The following is a 20,232-nucleotide window of genomic DNA, read 5'->3' on the forward strand; positions in this document are numbered from 1 at the left end:
TTAACCCCTCCAGGAACTTGGAAGGCAAAAGATTGCTGTTGGGCCCCCACTGACTGCCTGTGCATCATCTTGTATCCTCCCAAAGTTCTCATTAAGTAAAGTGCACACAATGGGCTACTTATGGTAGATTTATTATATCCCTAGAGACCTGGGAAGCAACCCATAAACCTATGCTGGAATTATACATATAAACTCTGTGAGCCCAATATAAACTAAAATGACAAATGTGTTAAAAACTGTTTTTACAGAGGGCCCCACAAGAGACTGACAGTTGATATTGTGCTTTATAATGCAAATTCCAAGATTCACTGTTCATTTACTTGTCATTCTACAAAAACTACAACTGGGTTGCACAATAAGAGCAAGTTGCAGTCTCTTTATTCTACACATATGGTGGAGTGAAGAAGATGAGTTAGGAAGCCTGGGGAAAGAAGCTGCTCTGTAGTCCGGTAGTGTGGCAGCAGATACTTCTGTATCTCTTGCCAGACAGCAGCAGGGTGACCAGAGTGTGGCTGGGGTGAGTGTTGTCTTTTAGTTTCCTTTGGGCTCTGTACAGACATCTCGCTTCACCTATTTCACTGATCCTCCGTGAAAGGGTACCACTCATGTTCTGGGCGGTTTTTAATCACAATCACCTGGGCCGTGCAAGAACCAGCCGGTTTGTGACGTTTCCTGTCACAACAGCTTCCTGTTTGTCCTACTGACCTAAACGAACTACCAACACAAATTAACACACAGTGAATGTGAGAATTTGCAATAATGTAGACCTACTGTCTGATTACCAACAGCACACATTCTAGGTCATGCAGCAGCACAAAGTACATGAATATACAAATTAAATGCAGTTTTAATAAACTATGATGGATTGCTGGATGAGTAAAAAAGCAAATGATGGGTGTTTTTATGTAAAGGCTCAGTGGCACGTTCCTGTTTTCTTCAGTAAGCCTTCTCCACAGCAGCAACGGCTTCTCTGCACACAGGGTCCAGCTGTCCATCTCCACCTGCAGGGACATGAACATGAACAGGTTGCCTGGCTCCGATTCTGCTTAACATCACTCAGAACAACGCAACACACACACACACACACACACACACACACACACACACACACACACACACACACACACACACACACGCTCACCAAACTGCAGCTGCTTGATATCGCAGCTGAAGACGACCTCCCCGTTGACCACGAGCTCCACCACGTTCCTCTCACGCGTTTCCTCCAGGACGCACTGGTGCCCGCGCGCTCTCAGGGCGGCTGCGGACACGTTGGACAGTTTGACCTCACCTGACATCAACACAGACAAAGTGGACCGTGTGCGAAGAGGAACATACCCTGGAGACCCTGCAGGCGGAAGGTCCGGTGTCCCACGACTCCGTTGGATTCATAAGGTCCGTAGCAGAGTGTGACCCGCGCGTTGTTTGGCATTGTTTGTTGTGGTCGCCTGGGTTACTGTCACACACACAAACACACACACACACACACACACACACACACACACACACACACACACACACACACACACACACTGTTGCTAACTCAGCCTCCTCCCAAATGTGTCAGTAGTGTCATCTGCTACACTTCATTAGATTTATTCATGAATAAGTTGTTAAGGCAAAATGACTGAGGCTGATACTTCTCACCAAAAACACATTTATGAATGTCTCATTATAATAAGTCAAATGTGAGGCTATATGTATTAACAGATACACAATGACTTTGGCAATAAAACTTTGAATTGAAGTGGAATTGAAGTTTTACCAGATTTCAGATAATTCCTCTTAATGAAAAGGTGTCTGATAATTTGTTATGATTTAGACTCAGAAGCACAAACATTCAAGAGATTTTATTATGAATTGGACTCCACAGTACCACACAGGGGCGCTGCCAGAAATCTTGGGCCCCATGACAGATTAAAATGTTCAAGATAGATAATAATATTATTAGCCCCTCAAAGGGCCCCCTGTCAGTGCCGGGCCCTTGGAATCGTCCTAACCTTTCCCCCCTGGCCTCGCCCCTGGTACCACATATCACGAATGAGATACTGTAATATGATTTACTCTGTCATAATATAAATTGTAATAAAACAAATCTTCCAAGAGTTTGTCATGATTCCAGTTCGGTTGAAATGGCCTTTTGGCATACAGTGGCAAGTGCAGTGTTGTAAAAAGTAGCCAAAAGTCCTGCTTGAGTAGAAGTAAGGATATCACATGTTGGTCAGACAAAGTGAGACATTTCATGACATTATCCTGTGTTTTAGGATAAAGTCAGGGTTCAAGTTATGTGGAAGCCAGTGGGGTGCCAGCTCCCCTAGAAGCAGTAAAGTCATACATTTGTGTACATTTCTGAATAAACAAACCCCTGTTATTCAGCTTTTTTCTGATCATCTGAATCAGTGTTTTTTCAATCTGATTGTGGATAAAAATGAATTACAAATGGACTTGTTGGCTCTGATGTAGCATGTATTCTGCAAAGTACCTAGTTACTAAAGTAATCAAATAAATTTAGTGGATTAAAAAGTACAATATTTGCCGACAAAATGTAGTCAAGTGGGAAGTATAAAGTTGCAGAAAATTGAAAAAACTACTTCAAAATTGTACTAAAGTACAGTATTTAGTTACATTATGTCAAATCACTGGGTCCATGTGCAGTAAGGTTGATCAATGTACATTGTACATTGTTTTTTAAAATAAATTTAAAAAAAAATATTTTCATTTCATTTTTCATAAAACAGCAGAATTTTTCAAACTGTGCATCTACTAGTGCAAAATGAACACGAGTCTTAGTTTGATTTTAGTTTCTTTTAATCTTCAACAGTATTCCATAAATACAATAATTTATTTCATAAATACAAGGACAGTCATAAACACAGTGATCACCTCTGGTTAGTAAGTTTCATATCCTTACTTTTTAACATTTACACCCTATAACATTAGATTACATCATACAAAAATAAATAACTTAATTCATATATTCTGCTCATAGATTTACAAATGCACACGTTTGATCACACGTAACATTCTTTGATAAACTAAACAACATCTCTTTAAAATCTTTGCCAGTTTCTTATTGTTTCCTATGTACACAAGCACAGTATGAGTCCCAGTGTACGGATCACAGTACAGTTAACAACATGATTTGATAAAAGGACACGGACGTTTAGACGTTTGAGTAATACCAAAAGTGTTGTTGGTACAATAGACACAACACAAAATGGTATTGCATAGAATATTCTAGTTCACAATGTAGCCCACTTGTAATATTCAGAAAATCAGATAGCAGCATGCGATTTGCAAGTTGACATCAGCCATTTATCACAGACTACATGTGCTCTGTCAAGCTGACTGACAGGCTTCACACACAGAATGTGAAAAAAAAAAAAAATGCAGACACAGAAACGGGAGAATGAATCTTCACATTTCCCGCCATCCTTAACTGCAGCGCTGGTCGTTACAAACAATACATTTACTCCTTTCTTTGGCTGATTCATCTCAATTTAGTGAAAAAAAATGGCTTGAATTTTCACCTACATACGTACCATTTTGTGAGATATTTGAATTACAGCTTTATATAGGATAATTTTTTCTGACAACATCCGTTATAATAACGAAACACCTCTAATATTCTCTAAGAATAAGTCGATTATCATCGGCACTTGATACATTTTACAATACGAGGACAGGTTTACGTAACATTTTGTATCACAGTTACAGTGAATGACTCAAGAGGAGCAGTTTGCTGCACTTAAAATCCCTCCACCACTATTCTCACTGACGGTTTCTTATGATTTACTCCCGTTCTTCAAAGCTTGTGCCTCCCCCTGTGATGAAGTCTGGGTTTGAGCCTCCATTGTAGTCTGGTCCGGTGTCTTCACTAGAACCTGTGGCAGTGATTGCTGATTCTTGGTCAGGTCAGCCGCTCTCTGCTGTGTTTTGCTTTGCCAGTTTGTGTCTGTCTGTGTGTGCGTCTCCAGCGTTTGGCCCTGTCTTTGCACTTTGACATTGCCGTTACATTTATTGCACAGGTCCCTCATGTCCAGGAGTCCCTGCACCAGACACTTCACAAATTCTGCTGAACATGTCTCCGAGCTCTCGCGGAAACTGGACACGGAGAAGATAATGTGGTCTGACTGCGGGTTGTAACACGCTCCATATCCGTTCGGAAGCACGGGTCCGTAGCAGCAGAACATCTCCACAGTAGTAGGAACCTGAGGGAAGAGCGGATCTTTCAGTGCTGACAGTTTTATTACTGTGTTTAGATACTGCTGTGGGTGGAACGATTTAGACTATTGAGATGTAAGTGTGTCTTAAATCTTGATGTCTGACAGTTATATAAACAAAACCTAAATTGCAGTTTTGACTAAAATAACCAGGTGGCATTTTATTCAAAACATCTCTCAATTTCTGTTGCCACCTGTTCAGTTTCCTCTGTACAGAGACACTATACAGTGGAAACAGACAGGTACACGCTTGAAGTGCACGTTAAAAGTTGCGTGTCAAGCTCAGAAAATGCTATATTCTACACTTCCCATGATGCAACTCAGTTGTGTCTTTCAGTCACAGCTGCAACAATTAATCAACGAGTTAATTAAAAACTTTTGATGATTTGATAATCACTTTTCAAGAAACAATTTTAAAAATGTGAACTTTTTCTTGTTTTTGAGTATTTTAGGATTCAGGTCAGACAAAGTGAGACATTTGATGACATGACCTTGTGTTATTGGGGTTTTTTATGGGGTTGCTAATACATTACCTGCAGCCATTATTTCAATCACAAATAATGTGTTTTTGTCAATGACACAAATACGCTAAAAGGAACATATTTTCCAAAAGAACCACACTTTGCTACTCAATGTGATGCTGCTGAACACTTGGACAGTTCAGAAGAGAAGATGAATGTGGCAGGAGCTTCTGCAAAGTGACGTCTCTCTTTCTTTCTCTCTCAGAAAGCACTCCTGTTAGACCTTTATTTATTCATTTATCTCAGCCCATAATGTTAATTATATTTCAGAGACCCCCAAAAGCTCAGATTATAACTGAAACCCTGTATAATGAGCCATTTGCTCCACTTTCATTGTTTTCTGATATTATAGTTCAAATGGTTAATCCAAAAATCGACATAGTAATCTGCAGATGAATTGATAATGTGAAGGGATGCACAGTATTGTATATTTGCAGATATTTGATATGCTGATAAACTCATTTTGACTTATTTTTCCAAATACTGATCTATGCACATATTCTTTTCCACCAATAGCAGAGACTTCTTTCAAACCAGCCTCCTCCAGTTTATAGCTCAGGCTTTCCGTTAGAAAAGCTCAAGCACAAGCCAAGAAAACCCTGATGACGTCACTGACGTTACGTTTTCCATCTTTATAAAGCTCACTGCTGAGCTGCCTATGTGACCAACCAAAAATTATTGTGCAAAAATGGGTGGAGTGTCCCTTTAACACATTTCTGATCAAGTATAGCTTCAGTTTAATGATGACTGTACCTGACTCGTAGAGAGAATGAACTGATTACAGATGAGATGGGCTTCATCTTTGAATATTTCTGGCCTCTCCATCTTCAGCTCATGAGCAATTTCACGTAGTCCCAGTAAGTGATTGTCTATTGCCATCCCTGTTATAGCCTGGAGAGGAAGAGTGAATACATGTTATTGTGTTTTCTTTGAAAAGCAAAGTTTCTCAGAAATCTGGAGGACATTAGAGTATATTACCAGAATGGTATACTTTGTCTGCGCATTTATGGCACCTCGTAACATCTCCATCTTTTCTGTATCCTGCAGAAACCAACAACAGAGAATCAATGCTAGACTGTTCAATCTATTCATTTACAGTAAGCATAGTTTGTCATGGTGGAGTACATCAACACAGACTGAAGTCATAAAATCGAACTGACAATCTGATTACATTATTCAAACTGAGTTTTTTTCTCTGCAGCAGCATTTGTTTAAATCGGACAGTGTGACTAAAACATCTCACGCTTGTGCTCAGTCCTCCATCACTCATCGCTTTGACAAAGGCCAGAGCTTCTGGCGTGGCTGAGCGGATGTTGTCCACTCTGCCTTCCCGAAAACGCCGTATGGAGGCGCTCTCGTAGGTCGACACAGGTCTGCCGTGACATCTGGAACAACACACACACAGAGAGCCTTGTAGCTCGGAGCCCTGAGTTAATGTGATGATGTATTAGAATCCTGTTATTGATCTTTCTCTTACCGGTAGTAGGCTAGCTGCAGGGCAACCTGGATGTAGGCGTCTGGACTCATTTTCTGCTTCTTGATGAACTCTTTCCCGTAGTCGTAGAACTTGTGGACGTTCATGTCCAGATTTTTCACCACCCTGAGCAGATAAGAATAAATCCTGCCATGAGCTGAAAGAATTTAATCATTCGTTTCGATTGTGCAGAAACCAGAGTACAGCCAGACCTCTGTAGTTTGTCAGCAGAGGAGGCGAGGAGTTTGTGGATCTCTGGAGTGCATTTCCAGCGGAGTCTGCGTGGAGCAGGCAGCTCGCTCACACTGGCAGCCCTGACCAGCTTCGACGGGCTGCCAATCCTGATGCCACATGGGAATATTATATCATTATGCATTTTCTTAATAGTCTTACTTGGATTTTCTAAGCATATGCCAGCAAGTATCACAAACACATTTTGTCCTTCCATTTCTTACATGTATTTGAGTAGATACTCTGTGCACTGCACGAGGACAATTCCTTCAAACGCTGAGTGTTCACACACGACTCCACAGCAGCCGTCAGCTCCTACGACAAACTGACACAGACACGCTACTCAGTGAGATTTCCCCGAGCCAAACTTAGATGCTCCATTATGTTGCAGTCACAGTTTCATCACTTTACTTGAACATTCTGCAACGTACTGCATCTACATGCATACATCTTCATATACATTTCATCCACATGTTACACCCTGCAGAGAAGAAATAACTTACAGAAGAAGCCTCCGGCTCTCTAGGATCAGGCTTGTAATCCAATGGGAATGTCCACTCTCCATCCGAGTATCTTTAAATGTAAATTCTAAATTTGTCATGGGATTGGCTGATTAGAACCACAGGCATCTCTCTTTGAGAGATGAGCATGCCTTTTGTCTGAGTTGGTTTGTCAGCAGGATTACACAAAAACTACTGAACAGATTTCCATGAAACTTGGATGGAGGGTGGATCTTGGCCCAGAATAGACTTCATTAATTTTTGGTGCGGATCCGGATAAAAGAATGGATCCATAAACTTTTTCTCACCTTCTTTTTCATTGCGAGGCAGGGTGGGTTTTTTTGTTGACACTTTTGTTAATTTTCTCAGGAAATGATGCATGGATTTTGAAAATATCTGGTGCATTTAGGTGGCTGGTACCTGTGAGTGAATACAGTTTGATGCAGATGCTAGATCTGGTGATCTTGTGCTGCATTCACTTGCTCCTCGAATGGTCCCACTTCCCAAGTTGGGAGGTCATTCTTCTGAATTTGGTGTTCTTGTGCATCAAGTCAGAATGTGGGAGCACCAAGGATGCCAAAAATAAGTTGTTTTGCATTTTATGGCTCAGAGCGTTTAACAGTTACAACCTGAAATACTATATTACAGATTATATGTGAGCCAAAACGTAGAGGTTTCTTACCATCAACCCAATGTTTACTTTGTCCACCATGTTTCAGATGACGATTGAATGAAATGGGACATGTTGGGACTTGGCGGACGTATGTCCTCGACTGTGTGCCACTCTAGTAAAGGAGGTAAATTGATCTTACAAGTAGCAGCATCCCTTCTTCTAGATTGCTCTCATTCTCACTTCAGTCTTTCCTCTCCTTAGAGAACATTAAAGTGTGCTCACTAACCTGCATGGGCTTGTCGTACCAGCGATTGCCCCCGTTCTTGGCCACTCCTCCGCCGTGCAGCATCAACATGGCCCGTGTGGTGTCACTCAGCTCAGGCCCAGTGGCGTCATCGAGACAGACCAGACACATACAGCGCTCGATCATGTCCAGAGAGTCCCTGTTAGTAGACTCTAGAGGATAACACGAAGAAGAAAAGTCAATTAGGGGGGACAAATAGCAAACATGGTGATCTACCTGACTCAAGGCTTACCTCTCATCAGCACTCTACGAGACTCGGCCCACTCAGTCCGCCCGTCTGATGTGAGGATGCCGATAGGTGGGAGCTGTTCCTCTTCGCTGGCAGCCATCCTGGCGATCTTGTCCAGCTGAGTCAGCAGGTCTCTTTCGTTCAGGCGGCGGAAGTTGATCACCACATCCAGCACAAAGAACTGGACAGAGGTTCAGATTTGTCACAAACTGTTTCAAAGCACACAGGGGCATTGTATCTTAAAGACAGGGACACATGAGGACAACTAGAATGTGTTTTCACAAGCGTCTCATTAGTAAGATCAATTTCTGACGGAGTTTTACGTATTCAAGTACCTTTTCTATGGACACCGTTGTGGCACTGCTGAAGGTTTCTGGCTGTTGCGCAAATGTCACATGTTATAGATAATTAACTCAACAGAGAGCACTTGTCAGGGGCTGTGGCTGTTAATCACTCATTAGGAGATATGCTAGCATTGTGGCAACAGAACCTGTTCACCATGAGAGTGAGTGATGATCCATATGTTCTGCTGTGACGGGGACACGATGTATAGTCTAATTGTTACTCTGAGTGAAACTGTCACTGTCAACATTGTTGTCTGTCTATTGCGGGAATGGCTGCAACTAACTATTTTTTTCATTTTTCATTTAATTTGTCAATTGCATTCCCAATTACTTGGTTGATCTACAGAAATGTCTGAAAAATGGTGAAAATCAGTGTTTCCCAAATCCCAAGATGATGTCCTCAATTTATCTTCCTTTGTCCACAACCCAAAGATATTCAGTTTCCTGTCATGGAGTAGTAAAGAAACCAGAACATATTCACATTTAAGAAGCTGGAATCAGAGAATTATGACCTCTTTTTACTTAAAAATGTATTCAATTAATTGCTCAACTTAATGGTTGCAGCTCTAATTGTGAGGTGATCTATTCTGAATTCCTCCATGGCATTTTTAGGACTTCTCATGTGTGTTAGCTCAAACATTAAGCATGAAAGTTCCTTCCTGATCTTCAGAAAAAGCTCGCAAGTGGACCCTGAGTTGGGTTTGTATTGTCAAACTCCACCGATGACGACAGAAAAAGTCTAGTCTAAGAATGCGGGATGTGTGTGTGTTTTTTTATACTGTGTCTCACCTGGTTTTTACAAGCCACAATGATGTGTTCAGGTTCTGGCATCACGCTGCTCTCCTGAGCCACCAGTGTGTCCCTCTCGGGCCCCGGTAGGCGATAGGAAGTGAAGAGGCGATAGTACTGCTCCATGCACAGAGGGGTTCCAGCCAGCTGGCCCCGGGCGTAGTCCACAGGGAGGGAACGTCTACACGAGGACACACACTTGACTTGTCAGGCCTTTTATTTACACATGAGCTATAAGTAGAGATACTTCTGGATTGATAGGATCTCTCATGTTCATAACTTACGAATCAAGAAGAGTCTTGTACTCCAAAACTCCAGAGACTAAGTGTGCAGCAAACCTGGGAAAGAAAACCTACACTTAAAATACTTCCCGAAAGACACACATATTGTACTTTGTCACACTTTTCACACACACACACACACACACACACACACACACACACACACACACACACACACACACACACACACACACACACACACACTCTATATTTGAGGTTATAATTCCCTACATATGGCTGTGTTGTTGTTTAACTCTTAAAGGTGCACTATGTAGTTTTGGAGCAGAAATTTTAATCAGAAGAGAAAGATCTTCATTGACTGATTTTTTAATGCCAACAGGAATTTAGGACAACATCATTTCATACTGTTTTACTGTTTATATGTGGCGGACCCTGCCACCTTTCTAGCTTCAAACAGTGTTCTGGGACCTTATTTTCCTCTGCGAACACCTTGTTTATTCAGTTATGGAAAAAATAAATACCCATCAATATTGTAAACATTCTGGATTTGAATTTGTTCTCCAAAACGACATAGTGCTCCTTTAACCCTCTTCTACACACATTAAACCATCCTGTACAAAATGCACTTAAAAACTTTTTTACAAATAATAATGAGGGGGTCTTTGGGGTATGTTGCCAGTGTTATGCATACAAGATTAAGCAAATTTCTTTTTACATAGATTTAATGAATTTTGATCACTGGAAAACGTCAAAATTAGCTTTTACAAATACATGTAGGAGCCTTGATTGGTTGATTAATGATACATCAGCTCATGGACCACTGTTGCACGTGGTAAGAGGGCTTTCCTTTTAGGAACTGAAGGAATCATGTTCCTCCTTTGCATTTTAGGTCTTTAGCTACTGTGTTTTTAAATATAACAGTGAAAAGGTCAGGTGACTTCTCCCAAACTCTCCTCATCTACTTTCACACTGTTGCACCATCCATTTCACTCAAAATAGCAGGAAACACACATGTAACCAGAATGTAATACAGTATATATCTGGCTCCTCTCCCACAACAACACCTAACCCCACAAACACAAGTGTAAGCCTATCTGCCCGGTATAAATGCTATATGTAAATCATCTGGTTAAGGGGCCGGTCCCTGATCAATACCATGTGAACCAAACCACGGCCTTCATTGTCTATTAACCTTGCCACCAGCAGTGGCCTGGCCTCTCAGCCCTCAAGGTGTTCTGGGTAATGACCCCATCTGTCAACGTGTAGTGAAGAAGTGTTCAATTTGCTGTAATCGATCAAAGCCTGCCTCTGAGTAATTTATTAAGTTCACTGTCATTCCTCAGGTCTTCATGGTGTAATAATCAAAAATGGCTTGTCAGGTGGCAACTGTCTGATTTTTTTAAATGCATGGCAGCTTGTTCTTTTACAGGATGGTTCATTCTTGAAACACAATCACATCCACGACTGCATGACAATTTATTTGTCCTGTCTTGTTGTGGTTCCTCTCATGACTCGTTGGTCTCGTACCGTAAAGAGTCGATGGGAGCTCTGAAGTTCTGCTGCGGGAAGACCATTGCAGGGCTGGAGTTGACGGGAAGAGCCAGTCTGTTGTTCAGGTACATGTCATTCAGCCAGTAGTCATACACCTACAGTAGGAAATACAGGGGGATTTGATTAAAGGCACAATCTGTAGCAATAGTGAACTAATAGTGAATAAAGGGGAAGCACTGAGTGAAGGAGACACAAAGTTGGACGTGATTGTCAGCTTGAAAGTCTGCACAGACCAACGCTATAGGTCTGTAAATGTTTTCCATTCATTTACATCTGCAATAATTACAAACACTAGTGTAAACCAGGTCTATAATGTGATTAATGGTGATTTATTTTTTCATATAAAAACAAAATCTTTAGTTACATACATCACTTATACACCAAATTTATAAAAAAGTCAAAAAATTACTGGTTGGCCCTTTACTGAAGAGTTCTTCTGCAGTCAGTTACATGTAATAATGCATCATGTGGGATCTGAAATGTCTTGCACATCATTATGGCGTATCTGTTATTTACCCAGTTGGCCTTGTTCTCCCTCCTCTCCACGAGTTTGCTCTGCAGTAGCTCCCCCACCCCTCCAGGGGCTCCAAACTGCTTCACTACATTTTGGGTCTCGTTGAACTGTTCTTCAGTGAGCAGGTGCTTCATACACCTCAGGTACATGTCCAGGGTGTCTTTCAGGGCCGGGAGCGGCAGCTTAGGAAGACCCTGAGCAGTGTGGGGGGGATGGAAAAACTCAGAAAAACACAAAGTTTTCCTCTGAATTTAAATTCCCTGACACATGCATTATGCTGCATCAATTTATCAAGAAAATGTGTTGACTAAAATAATTAAACTGTACTTTTTCACTGAGAACAACTACAAGAAAATGTAGATTACGCACTTCACTTGACTCAGAGAAATGTTTCAGCATATCATTTATTCCTCAAAATCTCTCATGAATTCCTATTTGATTTATAAAAAAGTTACTTGATCTTTTTAATATCCTTTAATTTGACGATTGATTGCAAAAACATTATTTCCCTCATGCACATTGCATTCAAACATAAGTCAAGATATTTACATCTCCGCCCCCTAAATCTTTGGAGGGCTCTTGATCCAGAACTGGCATGTTGGCGGTGCGGAGCGGCAGTCGAGCAGGCTGAGACTCTGTGTCCACAAATCAAACACCAAGTCAAGTTCCGGCAAGACAAAGCTCTTTGAAATAACTGTGACAATCTGAGATCAGGAAGACAAATGCTGATCAGTTAATAAATTGTGTCGACGCAGACAGAAGAATGCGCACTTTTTGGATGCAGCATCTTTTTTTAAAGTTGTCTCACAAACCTGCGCTTTTGGTGTCGACATGCTGCCACAAATAACACAAATAAATCTACTTAACTGAAAATAAACCAGCACATAAAAAGGAAAAGAAATGTTTTACTCACCAGAAAGAACAAACAATCCCACTCGTCCCCTTGTTATCCATCTACACCTGAATCCACTCCTGGCTGAATTTCTCGTTAAATTTCACTTCTTTGCTCCTTTTTTCATTTTGAGCATCTTTCAATCCCCAACATGGCAAGAGCACAACTCCCTCGCTGGCTCAGGAGAGATGCTGAGAAGGGGGGGTACCTCACCCACCCGGCGGCCGCGCAGGCTCCTCCCAGAAGCGCTGCCATTCGCCGAGAAGTTTATTTGGCACTTGGACATCTTCAGCCCACCTTATTTACACACCGGCTCACCGCCTCGGATGCGCCACACGCTCAGCCGGGGAACAATCAGGACGGACTTTCCTCTTTTCTGAATTCTCAACCACTTCTCGTCGAGCAGTTTGAGGCGCATACATTGCTTCCACCTCAGCGCGTCTGGCTGGCTTAATTGGCGTTTAATATTAGATGCAGAGATTTGCATTTTGGAGAAAAGCGCTGTTGATTTTACACACAATAACAACCCCAAGATCCTACATGAAATTATTGTTCTATTTGTTCCAAAATGTATTATTTTAAATTCTCTAAAACTGACTAAATTATTCACTTTTGGCTTTTCATAAGGAACACAAACTACCTCAGTGTGGGCCTTCATAAGTTTAATATTTGTTTGTTCAATTAATTTGATTCACAGGCATAAATCCAGAAGTGTTTGACAAGCGTAACCAGCATTTTTGAATTCAGTTTCTTTTTTGTGTGTGTTTTGTTTGCAAAGAAATTGGTCACACACCGCAATAAATAATTTCATTACTTGCCTAAATAAATGATTTCCAAAGACAGCTTCAGTCACATAATATTGATTTAATTATGTACATGAATATACATGTATGTACAGTCGCAGATCATACAACGAGGCTTTGCATTCCGGAAGTACACCATCATCCAAAAATGATAAATAAAAATAAACAGACACAAAGACGCAGATCTCAGCTCGCGTCCACCTCTTGTATCTTTCTAACACTGCAGTGTGACACACAGTATTGCATATTGAGTTTAGCAGCACAACTGTGGCAAAAAAAAGAATACAGATTACACTGAGAGACGCATATACATTACTTTTTCTCTTTTGTTAAAATACATTTACACATAATCCCTGAATACGATATGAGTCAGTTTCTGATACAGTGATAAATACTGTGGATGAGTAGACATTTATCTCAACAAATCGTTCACAATACTCTCACTTTAAGATGAACAAACGCCAGCAAGCGCCTTTTCTACTGCAAAAAGCGTGAAGCTACTTGATTTGACAATACCCGGAGGGACTGTCACCAGAAGCGGTAAATTATTTATGTTGTTACACAATCCTAATCGTGTTATGCAATTGATTGGATCGGGCTGGATGCACACAACTCTACATGGGCACTTTGATAGTTTGACACTCAGTTGTAAGTCTTTTACGCGTACTCTCCTCCTGAGGATTCCTCCTCTGAGTGAGACCGCTGCGCGAAGGTTTCAATGCCGTTCTCGTCGATCGTTGTGCACAAACCCTTCCTCTTCTTCTCCCGTTGCTCCATCTTAATCGTGTCATACAGTCCTGTCGGGCCATCCTCCAGGAGCATGTTTCTCTCGGAGAACGAGGGCTTCATCTGCGTCACGTTCTTCAGGAGAAGGAGCGCCGGTGCGTAAAGTACATTGGCGAGGCCCATGCCCAAGTTGAGCTGAACAAAGCCCAGGTCGTGCACTATCTGTCCAGCCGCCACGGGCCCCAGGGCGTAGGCCACGCAGTAGGAGATGTCTGCGATGGCGTACACGCTGCCATACACTGACACGTGGCGCACATCCACCAGGAAACCCAGTGTTGGCAGGAGCGCCGTGTCCACGAAGGCGATGCCGAAACAGATTCCGCACAGCGGGATCATGAGCTCTCCAAAGTTTTTACAGGCTGGCACAGTGCAGGAGCTGGCCCCTATGAACACCATGCCTATAGCCCCGTAAAACCACTGGAGGTGAGGGTACTTGGCTGCTAATTTGACAGTGAGATACACACCTAAGACATGAGGGAAGAAGGCAGGGAACCATGTCATGCCGATCTCCCACTGGCTGGCATGCATGGTCTCCTCCATCCAGTTGGCGATAGTGGGCTCGAGGAAGGCGAGAGGGATGTTACAGATGGTCAGAGCACCAGCCACGACAGCTATGTAAGGATCAATCATCAGTTTATACATGGGGGTGCCCACCGGCATGTTTTCTCTCTCTCGGTTGGAGAAGGGTTTCAACACCGTCAGGCACAAAATACCATCAGCGAGGCAGATAACGGCCAGGATCAGGAAGGGCACGCGCTTCCCTGCGAACTGATAGAGGACACCTCCAAAGGGGGGCGCCACGAGACTCCCAAAAGAAATGAAAGCCAAGGCGATACCCAGCGCCTTGCTCCTCTCCGTGTCCACAGTGTACCTGTCCGCGATCAGAGCGATCCCTGAGGTGTCCGCGAAAGCCGAGCCGAGGCCCTGCATGCTGCGCGCCAGGAACAGGGTCGCGTAGTTCTCAGCGAAGGCAAAGATAAGAGTGGAGAGAAACATGACGTTGAGGCCGATGAAGAGTGGGATATCATACCCGACCCGGTCTATGAACGTGCCACTCAGCGGGTTCACCAGGAGCTGCAGGATGGCCTTGGAGGCGAAGAGGACACCGATCTGCAGGTCGAAGTTGCCCTTGGGTAGTTTGTGGATGGTGCTGTTGGTATAGTTGGTGTGCGGCACAGCGGCTTCGGCACGATCCGCTGCTTTCTGTAGCCCTTCGAGGTAATCGGGTATAATTGGCACAATTACCATGTAAAGCATGTTGTCTAATAAAAGTGCTGTACAGACTATTACCAGAATAATCCGTTTCTGCCGGTCTGGGTCTTGGACTACCAGTTGTTTAGTTCTTTCGCTCATCTGGGACAGTTTGGAGGCGGCAGATTGAGCCAAATTAGTGGCGTGTCCCTCTGTGCTCCCCTCTGGCTCCATGATTTTCTTCCCCTCTGGCTCAAGTCTCGTCTTTGGAAAAAAGAAAATCGGCTTCCCCCAGTTGATTTGTTTATAGAATTACGCACGCGTGGCACATCTGTTCTGGCTTTTATTTCGGTTTCTTTTCCAACACCGGGAGCCCCGCTAATGAGCTAGATAACTTTCCTCTGCTTTACCTCTTCTCCGTCCCTCGCGCCGTCCGTCATCGCACGCGCTTTTCCACTCCCGTGACTCGGACACGTTTTATCCCCGCCGTCCCTAGTTGCTTCATTGTCTCATATCCCGTCATTCAGGTGACGCGCTACTGGTCCCGGTCCTCACTCACAGGTTGGGGGATTCACCTCCAGCTCACAGTGCCGGCTCCATCAGCGCAACTGGCTGCTTTAGGTCCGTGCGCTCCGGCTCCCAGACGCTCACAGCTGTCTCCAGTCACCTGTAACGCTGTGAGCTAAGTCATCATTCCACATCAACTCGACTGGTTTTTGTCGGCCGTGGAAGGAATACACACTGCAGTTTGTTGACTCCCATAGGTGTCCCCCTCCCCCCTCCCATCTCCGCTGGCTGTGACGCACAGTCCTGCTGCTCTCCACAAGATCTTTTATGCTAATTGAATGCAAAACCCCCGAGTGCGCACTGCTGCTGTCCAGTCAGATGCTCCAAGACGGAGCTGAAGATGCTTGCTCCACATATTTAAACCTCCTCAGTTTTAAAATACACTTAGCAGAAACTTGATTATTATCTATTAAAGACATATTGATATCCTTAATTCTCTAAAACTCTTGTAATGTGTTCCTCTGGCATGGACTGAGCTCAGCAGCGACATAAAGAAGATACACGCAGATTTGTGAGGAGTAGAAGTGATTCAGCACCACGCTACAGTGGACAGCTCCACTCAAAGTGTCCCTGAGAGGAGGTGAAGTGATGAAATTGAAATTTCCTGTTTTATTGCTATCAAAGTTTCCCCTGTTCCTGTTCCTGTCCCTGTTGTTTTAAAGTAAGATGTTGGTGTTTTATCTGACATCACTGGGCCGAAGTGAGTTTAAGCCTCCGCATCCATCCACACAGGGCTGAAGAGTAGCTGAGCAAAACACTGAATGATCTCTCTCTCTCTCTCCCTGCGTGCATGCGTGTGTGTGTGTGTGTGTGTGTGTGTGTGTGTGTGTGTGTGTGATATGTAATATCTCAGCACTGTCACTCTGTTTTTGAACCATCCAGATCTGAAAGATCTGAGTAAAACAGGAATTTAACTGAAAACACTTCATCCTCATCATCTCCTTATCATTAAAATATTGGACTTCAGCCCAGAGATCGAATGTAACTAAGTGCATCTACTCAACTACACTTAAGAACAGTTTTGAGATACTTGTACCTTGAGTATTTCCATTTTCTGCTCCTTTATACCTCCACTTCACCACATTTTGGAGGCACATATTGTACTTTTTCTCCACCTCATTTATTTGATTATTACCAGTATTTAGTTACCAGGTACTTTGCAGATTGCGTGCTGCATCAGAACAAAAGTTTCGCATTTTAAATTGATTCATTGTATCAGGAATCGGATTAAATTTGGATAATCATAAAAATGTTGAATATCGGATCCAGTAATCAGCCCTGCTGATAATCGATAAACCCATGGTACTGCATATGTTTAAACATAAATAAATAAATAAAATACCTATTATTCTACTTTTGATACTTATGTCAATTTATTGTTAGAAAATTACTTTTGATACATGAGCACGTTTAATATCAGACACTTTCCTCAAGTACTATTCATATAGGTGACTTTTACCAAAGTAATATTTAAACACGATATCTTCACTTTTACTCGAGTAAGACTTCCCGGTACTTTTTACAACACTGCTTTACCCACACCTTCCTGTTACTTTTCTTTAAAGTTTGTTCTATTGCGCATTTATTTTCTTTTACAGCCTCTGTAATAATCTTGCAGACGTTAACTGTAACTTCATATCGTTGCAGTTACACCTGTCAGTTTACTATTACTGTCTTACTGAATGAAAAATGATAAGAGATCATATTTGTTCCGCTTTCAACCGATACAGATGAGTGAAAGGCAGAGGTGGAATGTAACGGATTACATTTACTTAACTCACATGTACTCTCCATCTTAAGTTACTTTGAGGGACATACTGTAGCCTACCACTTCATTTATCTGACAGCTTTATTTACTTTACAGATTCCAGTTATTTATACGAAATGTAACCAACTAATAAATGATGTTGTGTTATTCTGGACGAAGCCTCCTGTCAGTACATGAAGCAGTTAAATCAGCAGCTGCAACATGAGCGCTGCTCAGTGATCAATAATTATAAGACAGCAATATAAAAGATATCATTCTGAAACAGGCCACAAGAAAACTTTTATCTTTTTTTTAACTTTAATTCCTTTTTGATACAAATAACATATGTAAGATTTTAAATGCAGGACTTGCAACAGAGTATTTCTACTCTGTGTTATTAGTACTTTCACTTGTGTCAAATATCTGAGTTCTTCTTCCGCCACTGGTGAACTGAGAGTTTAAATACAGCTCGACACTGCCATCTACTGGTGCTGGAAAGCTTCGGCAGCTGTCACCAATACTTAGTGAGTGGAAGCAATCCACTGATGGCAGATGATGAACAGCTTTAGAGACTTTTCTTGAATCATTGATCATGCTGGACTCATCTGTCTTTTTAGGCATTGTTTCAAGATATTAACACGTGTTAGATTTTAATTTTTAATTATGAACACTGGAAACTGTTTACTCTCTATTTTATTGAATATTTCTTGCCCCTAGCTGCTCCTTCTTGTTTTCTGAACAAGTAACTCTTCGGATAATAACACTAATTGGTTAGTCAGCTCTTTCAGTGCTCTCCAGACTGATGATTAGACCTGAAACAAGAGACAGAGCAGTGTTGACATCTAGTGGAGGGAGAATAAAGTGGTAAGGAACCCTTGAAACCTGAAAAGTGGACTCTCTCAGGTTCCCTCTAAATATTTAATCCTTCCTTCATTATCCATTCATCAGCCAGATGTTTGTCGACATCTTCAGTTTCAGTCATGTCACTTTAACAGTCAGAAGAATTTCCCTGTTGGTTTTCTCTTTGGTGTCATGTGTCCTTTTTCAGCCAGTAGATGTCCTCATGTCCCCACACATTTTCACTGAGGAGCAGTCAAAGGACTACTTTTCTGATTTCCAACTTTTCATACATTGTCACAATATGACAGTGTCCAAACAAACAGCATGATTTAGTGGAACCTAAATATACATTTTTGTTTTCTTTTTTATTTAGTGAAGCAATACATAACAAGTAGGACAAGCCGAGATGCAATATGATACACTAGAATTTATGACGATTAGCACGTCAAGAGAGAGCAAACATTGAGGACAGACAATAGCAACAGCAAAAACAAACAAACAAACAAACAAAAACAAATAAACAGACAACATGTATGTTGCCGGGTAGCCTGTGTGTAGGATTCCTGTGTGTGTAGGTGTGAGTGTGTGTGTCAGGGAGCTATAAGGGGATGTGGTTTGATTTAAAAATAAAATAGGTAGAGGAACAGGTCAAAGAACAAGAAAGGGGAAGGAAGAGAAACAGAAGGAAATGATACAAAAAAATGTACAAAACAACCTAATTCTTGTCTACTTATGAGCTTTATTGACAAAAATTCTCTTTTTTCAGATTGCTTCGTTGTAGGGACTTCAATGAGTATTTTACAAAAATCAACAAATAGAGAGAGAGGTAAGCAAACAAACACAAACAAACCTAATTTAGTGTAACATAAATATACATAAATATACATTTTTTAGGGTCCCCTTGAGTGCAAACTCTCAGTCAGCAACAAGGGGCAAGTAAAGGAACAAAAGTCAACCATTGAGACTCAAGGGAGCTCCAAATGTGTCTAATTTATTGAAAAGCCATGGTAAACATAATGTTTAAGCCCTGATTTAAATGAGCTGACAGTTTTCACAGACCTCAGGTGTTCAGGAAGCTTGTTCCACAGGTAGGGAGCACAGCAACTAAAAGCTGCTCCACCTTGCTTTCTTTTTTTTAAAGTCCTGTTGGACTTGTTTGGGTCCCAGGTGACCTGAGGTGTCTGGATGCTTCGTAGCATACAAGTAAATCAGAGGTGTAGAAGACAGGGACCTGTGCAGGCCTCACTGTAACAAGACACAACCTGGTACAGAGAACAGGAATGCAAGACTACAGCCACAAAGATTCAATTTATTCATCCATCAAAACATGGAAATAACATAAACCAACACTGATCACCAAAAAAACAGAAACAATTACTGTAAAATAAAACCAGAGATCACAACATACAAAAACACTGCAAAACACTTTTTTTTTTTAATATAACACATAATTGGCCACCTGTCTAGTTCATACTCCAAACAATAGGGGGCATCTCAGAGCTCACACCTGTCCTTAAGGACTCTGTGACCCACACAGAGGTTAAAAGCCTCTTGGATGAGAGGTGATAGGTCTTCAAGACACTGAAACAAGTCCAGCTGCCTACGATACAGCACTTGGAATCACCATGACCTGCATGACTGAGAACCTTCATCAACAATAGGGAGCATCATATTACTAGAATAACCGCTAACTACTGCTTACTGCTTACTGCAGCTGCTGTTAGCTAGTTAGCTTTGTTAGCCATGCAGCTAGTACCTGGACTGCTGGTGTTTACATCGCAAGCGCAGGAACTTTGGACCATAACAGGCCAGGGCTAGCTGGTTAGCATGCTAACTTCAGTAGACATCTGTACAACACAGTATATAATGTC

The 20,232-nt window shown here is 42.0% G+C and overlaps 3 protein-coding genes and 1 long non-coding RNA gene across 4 annotated transcripts; 1 reads left to right on the top strand and 3 right to left on the bottom strand.

Moving 5' to 3' along the window:
- Positions 1–829: 829 nt before the first annotated feature.
- On the bottom strand, positions 830–1,445 carry cUnh10orf53 (chromosome Un C10orf53 homolog). The gene is made up of 3 exons (XM_084375255.1): positions 1,339–1,445; positions 1,142–1,261; positions 830–1,001 (listed from the first exon to the last, which is right to left on the bottom strand). The coding sequence occupies exons 1-3, from the start codon at positions 1,430–1,432 to the stop codon at positions 937–939; spliced, it is 279 nt and encodes a 92-aa protein (XP_084231381.1). The 5' UTR covers positions 1,433–1,445; the 3' UTR covers positions 830–936.
- LOC311270405 lies at positions 1,307–4,114 on the top strand. Its single transcript, XR_014624256.1, has 3 exons — positions 1,307–1,395; positions 3,812–3,914; positions 4,029–4,114. It is a non-coding gene; the product is annotated as an uncharacterized lncRNA (long non-coding RNA).
- chata (choline O-acetyltransferase a) lies at positions 2,873–12,519 on the bottom strand. Its single transcript, XM_084375254.1, has 15 exons — positions 12,449–12,519; positions 12,085–12,170; positions 11,538–11,729; positions 10,998–11,116; positions 9,513–9,566; positions 9,229–9,409; positions 8,099–8,276; positions 7,849–8,018; positions 6,674–6,774; positions 6,431–6,559; positions 6,222–6,344; positions 5,988–6,129; positions 5,723–5,785; positions 5,498–5,635; positions 2,873–4,211 (listed from the first exon to the last, which is right to left on the bottom strand). The coding sequence occupies exons 2-15, from the start codon at positions 12,130–12,132 to the stop codon at positions 3,786–3,788; spliced, it is 2,064 nt and encodes a 687-aa protein (XP_084231380.1). The 5' UTR covers positions 12,133–12,170; positions 12,449–12,519; the 3' UTR covers positions 2,873–3,785.
- Positions 12,520–13,332: 813 nt separating this feature from the next.
- Positions 13,333–15,898, bottom strand: slc18a3a (solute carrier family 18 member 3a). Its single transcript, XM_084375140.1, has one exon. The coding sequence runs from the start codon at positions 15,439–15,441 to the stop codon at positions 13,888–13,890; it is 1,554 nt and encodes a 517-aa protein (XP_084231266.1). The 5' UTR covers positions 15,442–15,898; the 3' UTR covers positions 13,333–13,887.
- Between the last annotated feature and the right edge of the window lie 4,334 nt (positions 15,899–20,232).

This window comes from Pagrus pagrus (assembly GCF_965226575.1).
Source record: "Pagrus pagrus genome assembly, chromosome: 15".
NCBI lineage: Eukaryota > Metazoa > Chordata > Actinopteri > Spariformes > Sparidae > Pagrus > Pagrus pagrus.